This window comes from Cervus canadensis, chromosome X (genome assembly GCF_019320065.1).
Source record: "Cervus canadensis isolate Bull #8, Minnesota chromosome X, ASM1932006v1, whole genome shotgun sequence".
Taxonomy (NCBI): domain Eukaryota; kingdom Metazoa; phylum Chordata; class Mammalia; order Artiodactyla; family Cervidae; genus Cervus; species Cervus canadensis.
The window spans coordinates 33,283,136-33,294,351 of record NC_057419.1 but is presented as its reverse complement, the minus strand read 5'-3'; the positions used below and the strand labels follow the sequence as shown (position 1 = coordinate 33,294,351).

Sequence of the window (11,216 nt, the reverse complement as noted above, 5' to 3'; positions counted from 1 at the left end):
AACCAGGTCCCTAATGAGATGGATGAAGCTGGAGCCCATTATACAGAGTGAAGTAAGCCAGAAAGATAAAGAACATTACAGCATACTAACACATATATATGGAATTTAGAAAGGTGATAACGATAACCCTATATGCAAAACAGAAAAAGAGACACAGAAATACAGAACAGACTTTTGAACTCTGTGGGAGAAGGTGAGGGTGGGATATTTCAAAAGAACAGCATGTATACTATCTATGGTGAAACAGATCACCAGCCCAGGTGGGATGCATGAGACAAGTGCTCGGGCCTGGTGCACTGGGAAGACCCAGAGGAATCGGGTGGAGAGGGAGGTGGGAGGGGGGATTGAGATTGGGAATACATGTAAATCCATGGCTGATTCATATCAATGTATGACAAACCCACTGGAAAAAAAAATAATAATAAAAAAAAAAGAAAAAGAAATCAAAGAGGACACTAACAGATGGAGAAACATACCGTGTTCATGGATAACCAAACAAAGGTTGATTGCAAACTGTAGAATCATTAAAAATCTGTTTCAATTTCACTTGGAAGCAAGAAAGAGTGAATTTCCCAAAGAGTATTAACAGTGATATTTAACAAAAAGCAAAATTTTTAGAACAACTTTTAATTTCTTTGATTTAATTTTGCAGGTTTTTTTTTTTAAATCAATGAACAGTTATTTGTTTTAAGGAATTCAGTTAATAGTCATTAAATTATTAGGTAAAATTTTTTATAGCAATCTAAATTTAAAAATGATGAACACAGATTAGAAGTCAACTGAATTTCTGCTTGAACAGCAAAAACAAACACAAACATAAAACACAAAAAAAATATAGCACTGTGCAATTTATAACACTAAATTAAGTGTTTTTGGTTATGTAAACATATTATGTAAACATGTTTTGCTGCTTTAATTTTTATGTATCACATGTGAGTGAAGACAGATTTAAAACTACTTTGAATTAAAAAGAAGCCAAAACCTTTATTCTATACTTTATTCTATATAAAGTACTTTATTCTGTAGTACTTTGGTGCTAGATTTATTAAATGTAAATTTTGAAGCAAATGTTTCATATATTGGATTGGCCAGAAAGTTTCTGTAACATCTTGTGGAAAAACCCAAATGAAGTTTTTGGACAACCCAGTATGACAAACTAATGCTAGCTCACTCAAAGACACAAAAAAAGAAGAAGAAGAAGATGTTTATTATGCTTTTCAACATAATATACAAAACTGTAAAGCCTGTCAATGAAGAAACACTCTTGGACTTTCTTAAAGTACTGGAAAGTACAACAAGGCAAAAGAAAGCATTATACACAAATAGTGTTTAAGCATTCTGTAATGTAATAGATGGCATTGGTAGTGTAATTGGAATGAAACTTCTCTCTCTCTCTATATATATATATTTTGCATATATGTATGTATATACATATGTATGTACATATATGCAAAATATTTCAGAAGCAAGTAAAATAAGTAAAAGCACCATTTCTTTATATTCCACTTGGTCACATAGATGAGCAAATCTATGATAATTCACCCTGAAAAAATCAAATATTAAAAGTCACAGGGCTGTGAAAAGCATAAATCACTAATATTTTAAATAGCTCATATTTAAGTAAGATTTAAAACTCTGTCTCAAGAATTCAATAAAAAACACATTAAGAATTTACTTTTCTAAACTTTTCAGAAAAAAATGGAAAATTTAATAGAGAAGAAGTCTATGAAGGGGAGCAAATTCAATCTCTAAATGAAATATGCATGTCAGTAGAAAAACTGCCATCATTATGGGGTTTAAGGGGCTTCCCAGGTGGCACAGTGGTAAAGAATCTGCCTGCCAATGCAGGAGACACAAAAGACATGGGTTCGATTCCTGGATCAGGAAGATCCCCTGGAGCAAGAAATGGCAACCCACTCCAGTATTCTTGCCTGGAAAATTCCATGGACAGAGGACCCTGATGGGCTACAGTCCATGGGGTTGCAAACAGCTGGACACAAATGAGTATACAAACACACAAGGAGTTAAAGGCTAATCATATCTTGCTAATTTATGATAATGTCATATCATTAAAGAAAAAAAGTAGAATGTAAAAGATAAAAGGAGAATATAAAAGATAAAAGGAGAATATATTTACTTATATATAAATATACATATATTTAATTCATTCAGCAAGTTCATACAAATCAAGATAAAAACTAACTTCTACCTGTTTCATGGATGTAACACTTGTGCCAGCAGAACCTCTCTGACATTTTGGTAGCACCATATTGAGATCAAGGCCACAGTTTTTTTTTTTGGTTTTTTTTTTGGGGGGTTTTAAAAATTGTTTTATTTGGGAAAAGTGCGTCTTACAAAAGGGCAGCTGCAAAATACAGAGACCTCTGCAACAATTAGTTTTGTTTTTATCTTTTTTTCTTTAAGTGAAAAGAACGAGTGATATCCGAGGCATCAGAGCAGTAGATGGACACATCCGGGGCACCTCCAAGTGGGCCTCGATGCAGGATTTTATGTGCTGTGACCTCTGGGCGGCATCCACGGGATGGAGGACCTGCAGCCCGCACATGTCACACGTGTCTCCGTGCAGATACGCGCAGTTCTCCCCATAGCGGCACTCCCCCACTGCAGCGTAGGGGCAGAGCTGCTTCTTAGTCTTCACTGCACTTTGCTCCTTCTCTGCGTCTTCCTTGGTCACTGAGCCCTGCAGCGGGGCTTCAGCGGAGGAAGGGGCACTCCGGCCACAGTAGGGCTGCCCCGGAACAAACTCGATGGCATTCACCCAGTCTTCTGAACCGGCTCCTACAGTTGCAAAGTTTGAATTTCTTGACTCAGCTTCACCCACATTCATATCAACAGTCGGTCCAACTGATGAGAGACTCGAGGAAGCAGCAAGGGATGACTTTGCAGTTAGATCTGTAGCAGTTGCTTCTTCCTGTTTCAGCGGCTTACTATGTTCATATCTGCAGCGGTCTCCATAAATACAGTACCCTCGCTGAAAATACTTGCACACTACACCATATGGACTGTCAGAGAGGTCGTGTGAGTAGCGACAGTTATCTCCTTCCTTACAAACCCCATGCATGAAATACCTGCAGGTGACCTGCTTAGTCCACCCGCCGCCGCCGCCGCCGTCGCTGCCGCCTCCCCCGCCCCCCGCCCCCGGGGACAGCGAGGTGACTGCGGGGATAGGGGTGGGGGAGGCCGCTGCCGCCGCCGCCGCCGCTGCCGCTCCTGCTCCTCAAGGCCACAGTTTTAAAATAATTACATAAGTGAATGTTAATATAGGCATTTTCTCATTATCTAATTATAATAACCAATAAAATATGCTTATTGTAAATTTCAGGGAAGCCTGTCATGCTGTAGTCCATGGGGTCGCAAAGAGTCGGACACGACTGAGCGACTGAACTGAACTAATTGCAAGTTTGAATATTCTACAGAGCATTTACCATAATTTAAATAACATAATATTGGTTCAGTTTTAAAAATGTATAGAATTCAGCTGTGAAGCCATCTAGTCCTGGACTTTTGTTTGCTGGGAGATTTCTGATTACAGTTTTAATTTCCATGCTTGTGATGCATTTGTTAAGATTTTCCACTTCTTCCTGGTTCAGTTTTGGAAAGTTATACTTTTCTAAGAATTTGTCAATTTCTTCCAAGTTGTCAATTTTATTGGCATATAGTTGCTGATAGTAGTCTCTTATGATCCTTTGTATTTCTGTGCTGTCTGTTGTAATTTCTCCATTTTCATTTCTAATTTTGTTGATTTGATTCTTCTCCCTTTGTTTCTTGATGAGTCTGGCTAATAGTTTGTCAATTTTTTTCATCCTTTCAAGCTATCAGCTTTTAGCTTTGTTGATTTTTGCTATGGTCTATGTTGTTTATTTAGAATTTATTTCTGCCCTAATTTTTATAATTTCTTTCCCTCTACTAACCCTGGGGTTCTTAATTTCTTCCTTTTCTTGTTGCTTTAGGTATAGAGTTAGGTTATTTATTTGACTTTTTTCTTGTTTCTTGAGGTAAGCCGGTATTGCTATGAGCTTTCCACTTAGCACTGCTTTTGCAGTGTCCCATAGGTTTTCGGTTGCGTTGTTTTCATTTTCATTCATTTCTATGTATATTTCGATTTCTTTTTTGATTTCTTCTGTGATTTGTTGATTATTCAGCAGCATGTTGTTCAGTCTCCATATGTTGGAATTTTTAATAGCTTTTCTCATGTAATTGAGATCTAATCTTACTGCATTGTGGTCAGAAAAGATGCTTGGAATTATTTCAGTTTTTTTTTTTTTCAGTTGAACTGGTCTATTGTATCATTTAAAGTTTGTGTTTCCTTGTTAATTTTCTGTTTAGTTGATCAATCCATTGGTTTGAGTGGCATATTAAAGTCTCACACTATTATTGTCTTATTGTTAATTTCCCCTTTCATACTTGTTGGCATTTGCCTTACATGTTGAGGTGCTCCTATGTTGGATGCATGTATATTTATAATTTTTATATCTTCTTCTTGGATTGATCCTTTGATCATTAGGTAGTGTCCTTCTTTGTCTCTTTTCACAGCCTTTATTTTAAAGTCTATTTTATCTGATATGAGTATTGCTACTCCTGCTTTTTTTCTTTTTTCTTTTTGGTCTCTATTTACATGGAATAACTTTTTCCAGCCCTTCACTTTCAGTCTGTATGTGTCCCTTGTTCTGAGGTGGGTCTCTTGTAGAGAACATATAGGGGTCTTGTTTTTGTATCCATTTATCCAGTCTTTGTCTTTTGGTTGGGGCATTCAACCCATTTACATTTAAGGTTATTATTGATAAATATGATCCTGTTACCATTTACTTTGTTGTTTTGGGTTCAAGGTTATAAACTCTTTGTATGTTTCCTTTCTAGAGAAGATCTTTTAGCATTTGATGAAGAGCTGGTTTGTTGGTGCTGAATTCTCTCAGCTTTTGCTTGTCTGTAAAGGTTTTGATTTCTCCTTCATATTTGAATGAGATCCTTGCTGGGTACAGTAATCTGGGCTGTAGGTTTTTCTCTTTCATCACTTTAACTATGTCCTGCCATTCTCTTCTGTCCTGAAGAGTTTCTATTGAAAGATCAGCTCTTATCCTTATGAGAATCCCCTTGTTTGTTATATGTTGTTTCTCCCTTGCTGCTTTTAATGTTTGTTCTTTGTTTTTGATCTTTGTTAATTTGATTAATATGTGTTTTGGGGTGTTTCACCTTGGGTTTATCCTGTTTGGGACTCTCTGGTTTTCTTGGACTTGGGTGACTATTTCCTTCCCTATTTTAGGGAAGTTTTCAACTATTATCTCCTCAAATATTTTCTCATGGTCTTTATTTTTGTCCTCTTCTTCCAGGACTCCTATGATTTGAATGTTGGGGCATTTAACATTGTCCCAGACGTCTCTGAGGTTTTCCTCATTTCTTTTAATTCTTTTTTCTGTTTTCCTCTCTGCTTCATTTATTTCTACCATTCTACCTTCTTCCTTACTTATCCTATCTTCTGCCTCCATTATTCTACTGCTGGTTCCCTCCAGAGTGTTTTTGATCTCATTTATTGCATTATTAATTAATGATTGACTTTTTAAAAAATTTCTTTTAAGTTCTTGTTAAACAGTTCTTGCGTCTTCTCAATCCTTGTCTCCAGGTTATTTATCTGTAACTCCATTTTGTTTTCAAGATTTTGGATCATTTTCACTATCATTATTCTCAATTCTTTATCAGGTAGATTCCCTATCTCTTCCTCTTTTGTTTGGTTTGGTGGACATTTATCCTGTTCCTTTACCTGCTAAGTATTTTTCTGCCTTTTCATGTTGTTTATATTGCTGTGTTTGGGGTGTATATACTTTTCTGTATTCTGGCAGTTTGTGGTTCCTGTATAAACAAACTGTATAAACAGTTTGTGGAGGTTCCTCACTGTGGGTGGTGTTGGATGGGTGGCTTGTCAAGGTTTCCTGGTTAGGGAAGCTTGTGTCAGTGTTCTGGTGGGTGGAGCTGGATTTCTTCTTTCTGGAGTGCAATGAAGTGTTCAGTAGTGAGTTTTGAGATGTCAGTGGGTTTGGCCCAACTTTGCACAGCCTGTATATTGAAGCTCAGGGCTATCTTCCTGTGTTGCTGGAGAATTTGCATGGTATGTCTTGCTCTGGAACTTGTTAGCTCTTGGGTGGTGATTGGTTTCAGTGTAGGTATGGAGGCTTTTGAATGAGCTCTTATTGATTAATGTTCCCTGGAGTCAGGAGTTATCTGGTGTTCTCAGGTTTTGGACTTAAGCCTCCTTCCTCTGCTTTTCAGTCTTATTCTTACAGTAGCCTCAAGACTTCTCCATCTATGCAGCACCGATGGTAAAACATCTAGGTTAATGATGAAAAATTTCTCCACAGTGAGGGACACCTGGAAACATTCACAAAGTCACATGGAGAAGAGAAGAGGGAGGAGGGAGATACAAGTGACCAGGAGGAGAAGAGGGCGAATCAAAAGGGGAGAGACCAAGCTAGCCAGTAATCACTTCCCTGTGTGCTGTCCACAGTCTGGACCCATCATAGTTGTTCATGGATTTACAAAGAAAAGAGAAGAGGGAGGAAGGAGACAGAGGTGGCCAGGAGGAGAAAAGGGGGAATCAAAAGGAGAGAGACAGATCCAGCCAGTAATCAGTTCCCTAAGTGTTCTCCACAGTCTGGAACACACAAAGAGATTCAGAGAGTTGGGTAGAGAAGAGAAGGGGGAGGGAGGAGATAGAGGTGACCTGGTGGAGAAAAAGGAGAGTCAAAAGGGGGAGAGAGCAATCAAGCCAGTAATCACACTCCCAAGTAAAACTGGGTACTGAAGATAGGGTTCTTAAAGGTACAAAATTGATAACAAATACCAAAAAGCAAAGATTAAAAATCTAGAGTAGAGGTTATACTCTCAAAAATACAATATTAAAAAAACAGAACCAAGTCCCCAAAATTATAAAGTATATATATGAAGTTTGCTTAAAAATAGGGTATTTTTTTTGCAAGGTAATCATAGGTTATAAAAATGAAGATTATAGGAGTAATAGAGGACTTAAAATATTATTTTTTAATAAAAAATGATATTATTAAAAATATATCTAGGAATTTCTCTGGAGGTGTTGCGGACAGTGTGGGGTCAGTTCATTTTCAGATAGTTCCTTGATCCAACCTATACTTCTCAAGATCTATAGGCTCCTTCCAATGTAGTTAGTGCTAACTACAGTGTTTTAATCTGTTGCACCTGACACTTCCAATGTGGTTCCCTCTGTTTATCTTAGCCTCTTCTGTTTGCTGGTCTCTTTAGTGTCTAATTTCCACCCTAACACAAGGGGGCGATGGTGGTCACTGTTTTAGGCTCACTTGTTCAGTTGTTCTGCAGGGGAGGAGGAACACTGCAAACAAATATCACTGGTGTGTGGGGGGAGTGTTTGCAGTGTTTCAGCTGCATTGGGTTTGCCCCTGCTCACAGCGTGTGTGCTTTCATGGCCTACACTTCTCAGGCTCTAGGTTGCTCTGCTGGGAACTGTCTGAGGTGGGCCCTGGGTTGCATGCACTTTCCAAGTCTAAGCCACTCAGGTTCAGGTTCTTGGGTACTCCACAAAGGCACAGACTCGGTTGGGTCTGCATTTTGTGCCCTTCCCAGGTCCAAGCAGCTCAGGTGACTAGGTGCTTGGTGAGTGCAGTCACCCTCAGGTGTATGTGTGTATCTTATTGCCTCCCCCATCCCAACCGCTCGGTTTTCTGGGTGTACAATGGATGCGCCCTCTCAGATGTGCCTTGTGTCTCCTCTGGGGAGCTGATCTCTGGCTGCGACCCTCCCGGCAGATGTCAACCATCCGAAATCCCAGGAAGTCTTGGTTAGCAATGAAGCCTGCTTGTGTTTTGGTAGATGATGCCTCTCTGGGGCCACAATTGCCCCTTTCCAGCTCTGGCTGCCCCCCGCCTGCTTGTCTCCAGCAGGGGATGGGCCAGTCTGCAGCCGGCTAGCTCTCCTCTGGTATTTGCTGGGTCCTTTGTTCTGTGAGCAGGCCTGGCAGTGTCTTAGGTTAGGGCTTTTTGCAGGATCGTTCTCTTTCCCTCTCTTTTTAATTTTTTTCTCTCTCTCTGGCTATCCCACAGTCTGGTAGCTATGTCATGTTAGTTCCCTCAGATCGCCCTCAGGTCATTCGGGTCATGGTCCTTACCCTAAGCAATGCCGCCCATACCTCCCTGTTCAGCCCCCACTTGCTGGTGGCAGCTGTGAGTGCTGGGAGTTGCTGTTAGACACTTAATCTGTGGGTTTTCTTTCTTTCTTTATTTTTCCTCCCAGTTACGTTGCCCTCTGAGATTCCAAGACTCCCCACAGACCCGCTGATGAGAGTGTTTTCTGTTGTTTGGAAATTTCTCTCTTTTTTAAGACTCCCTTCCTGGGATGGATCTCTGTCCCTACCTCATTTGTCTCTCTTTTTATCTTTTATATTTTGTCCTACCTCCTTTCAAAGACAATGGACTGCCTTTCTGGGTGCCTGATGTCATCTGCCAGCATTCAGAAGTTGTTTTCTGGAATTTGCTCAGTGTTCAAATGTTCTTTCAATGAATTTCTGGGGGAGAAAGTGCTCTCCCCATCTTATTCTTCCGCCATTTTAGGATCGCCCCAAAATCATTCCTGAATACTCATCAGAAAGCCTGATGCTGAAGCTGAAACTCCAATACTTTGCCCAACTGATGTGGAGAGCCCATTCATTGGAAAAGGCCCAAAGATGGCAGAGGAATAGGACAGGGAGACCACTTTCTGGCCCACAAATTCATCGAAAGATCATTTGAACACTGAGCAAACTTCACAAAACAACTTCTGATTGCTAGCAGAGGACATCAGGCAGCCAGAAAAGCAGCCCATCGTCTTTGAAAGGAGGTAGGACAAAATATAAAAGATGAAAAGAGAGAGAAAAGAGTTAAGGATGGAGATCCATCCCAGGAAGGGAGTTGTAATAGAGGAAGTTTCCAAACACCAGCAGACCCTCTCACTGGACGGGTCTGGGGGAAGTTTTCGAATCTTGGAGGGCAACCTAACCAGGAAGAAAAATAAAACCCACAGATTACATGCCTAAAAGCAACTCCCAGCAGAAAAGTACCCCAGATGCTCTCATCCACCACCAGCAAGTGGGGCCTGAACGGAGAAGAGTGGGCAGCATTGCTTAGGGTAAGGACCGGGCCTGAATGCCCTGAGGGTACTTGGAGGGAGCTAATGTGAGATAGAACTTAAACTGTGGGATAGCAAGAGAGAGAGAGAATTAACCTGCAACAGGCCCTAACCGAAGGCACTGCTGACCGTTTGCAGAACAAAGGAAGGACAGAGCAATTCCAGAGAAGAGCTAGCCGGCTGCGGACCAGCCCATCTCCCGCCAGAGGCAGGAAGCAGGGGTGAGGGGAAAGGGGCAAACTTGGCCCCAGAGACGGCATCCCCTACCAAACTGCAAACAAGCTTCCAGTTTCTAACCAAAGACTTCCTGAGATTCTGGATGGTTGACATCCCCCAGGAGGGTCGCAGCCAGAGATCAGCTCCCCAAAAGAGACACAAGGCACACTGGCCCAGCACACCCGGAAACTGAGGTCGGGACTGGGAGGGGAGAAGTCGCGCTGCACCTGGGGAGAGTTCACTCATCAAGCTCCTGATTCCCTGAGCTGCTCTGACCGGGGAAGGCACAAAACGCAGGCCCAACCAAGTCTGTGCCTTTGTGGAGTACCTGAAAACCTGAACCTGAGAGGCTTGGGCCTGGGAAGTGCACGCAACTCAGGGCCCGCTCCCTGTAGAGCAGCCTGGATCCTGAGGAGTATAGATGGGGAAAGGACACACACTGTGAGCGGGGGCAAACCCAGTATGACCAGAACACTGTGAGTACTCCCCACACACACCAGTGACATTTGTTTGAAGCGCCCCTCCCTCCCCACAGCACGACTGAACAAGTGAACCTAAACAAGAGACCACCTCCACCTACTTGCGTCAGGGTGGAAATTAGACACTGTAGAGACCTGCAAACAGAAGACAAATAAACGAAGGGAACTGCTTTAGAAGTGACAGGCACAACAGATTAAATCCCTGTAGTTAACACCGACTACACTGGAAGGGGCCTATAGATATTGAGAAGTGTAAGCTCGAACAAGGACCTATCTGAAACTGAACTGAACTTACACTGCCCACAACAGCTCCAGAGAAATTCCTAGATATATTTTTACTATTATTATTATTTTTTATTAAAATTTTTTTCTCTTTCTTTTTTTTAAAGTCCTCTATTACTTCTCTATTACTCCTTAATTTTCATTTTTATAACCTACTATAACCTTGCAAAGAAAAAAAGAAAAGGAGACCCTATTTTTAAAGCAAACTTCGTATATATTTCTTAATTTTTTTAATATTGTAATTTTAAGAGTCTAACCTCTACTCTAGATTTTTAATCATTGTTTTTCAGTATTTGATATCAATTTTGGACATTTAAAAATCCAATCTTCAGTACCCATTTTTACTCAGGAGTGTGATTACTGGTTTGATTACTCTCTCTCCCTTTTGACTCTCCTTTTTCTCCCCCAGATCACCTCTATTTCCTCCCTCTCCCCTCTCTTTTCAACCCAATTCTGTGAATCTCTGTGGGTGTTCTGGGCTGCGGAGAACACTTAGGGTACAGAGTACGGCCTAGGTCTGTCTCCCTTCTCTTGAATCCCTTCTTTTCTTCTCCTGCTCACCTCTATCTCCTTCCTCCCTCTCCTCTGCTTCATGTAACTCTGTGAACCTCTCTGGGTGTCCCTCACTGTGGAGAATCTTTTCACCATTAATCTAGAAGTTTTATTATCAGTGCTGTATGGATGGAGAAGTCTTGAGACTACTGGAAGAATAAGACTGAAATCCAGAGACAAGAGGCTTAAGCCCCAAACCTGAGAACACCAGAGAATTCCTGACTACCGGAAACATTAATTAATAAGAGATCATACAAAAGCCTCCATACCTACACTGAAACCAACCACCACCCAAGAGCCAATAAGTTCCAGAGCAAGACATACCACGCAAATTCTCTAGCAATGCAGGAACATAGCCCTGATGTCAATATACAGGCTGCCCAAAGTCACACCAAACCCATAGCCCCATCTCAAAACTCACTACTGGACACTCCATTGCACTTCAGAGAGAAGAAATCCAGCTCCACCCACCAGAACACCGACGCAAACTTCCCTAGCCAGGAAACCTTGACAAGCCAATGGTCC

The 11,216-nt window shown here is 41.1% G+C and overlaps 1 protein-coding gene across 1 annotated transcript; it reads right to left on the bottom strand.

Annotated features, from left to right (window-relative positions):
* Positions 1-2,419: 2,419 nt before the first annotated feature.
* Positions 2,420-3,233, bottom strand: LOC122435510 (E3 ubiquitin-protein ligase makorin-1-like). Its single transcript, XM_043459714.1, has one exon. The coding sequence runs from the start codon at positions 3,080-3,082 to the stop codon at positions 2,420-2,422; it is 663 nt and encodes a 220-aa protein (XP_043315649.1). The 5' UTR covers positions 3,083-3,233.
* Between the last annotated feature and the right edge of the window lie 7,983 nt (positions 3,234-11,216).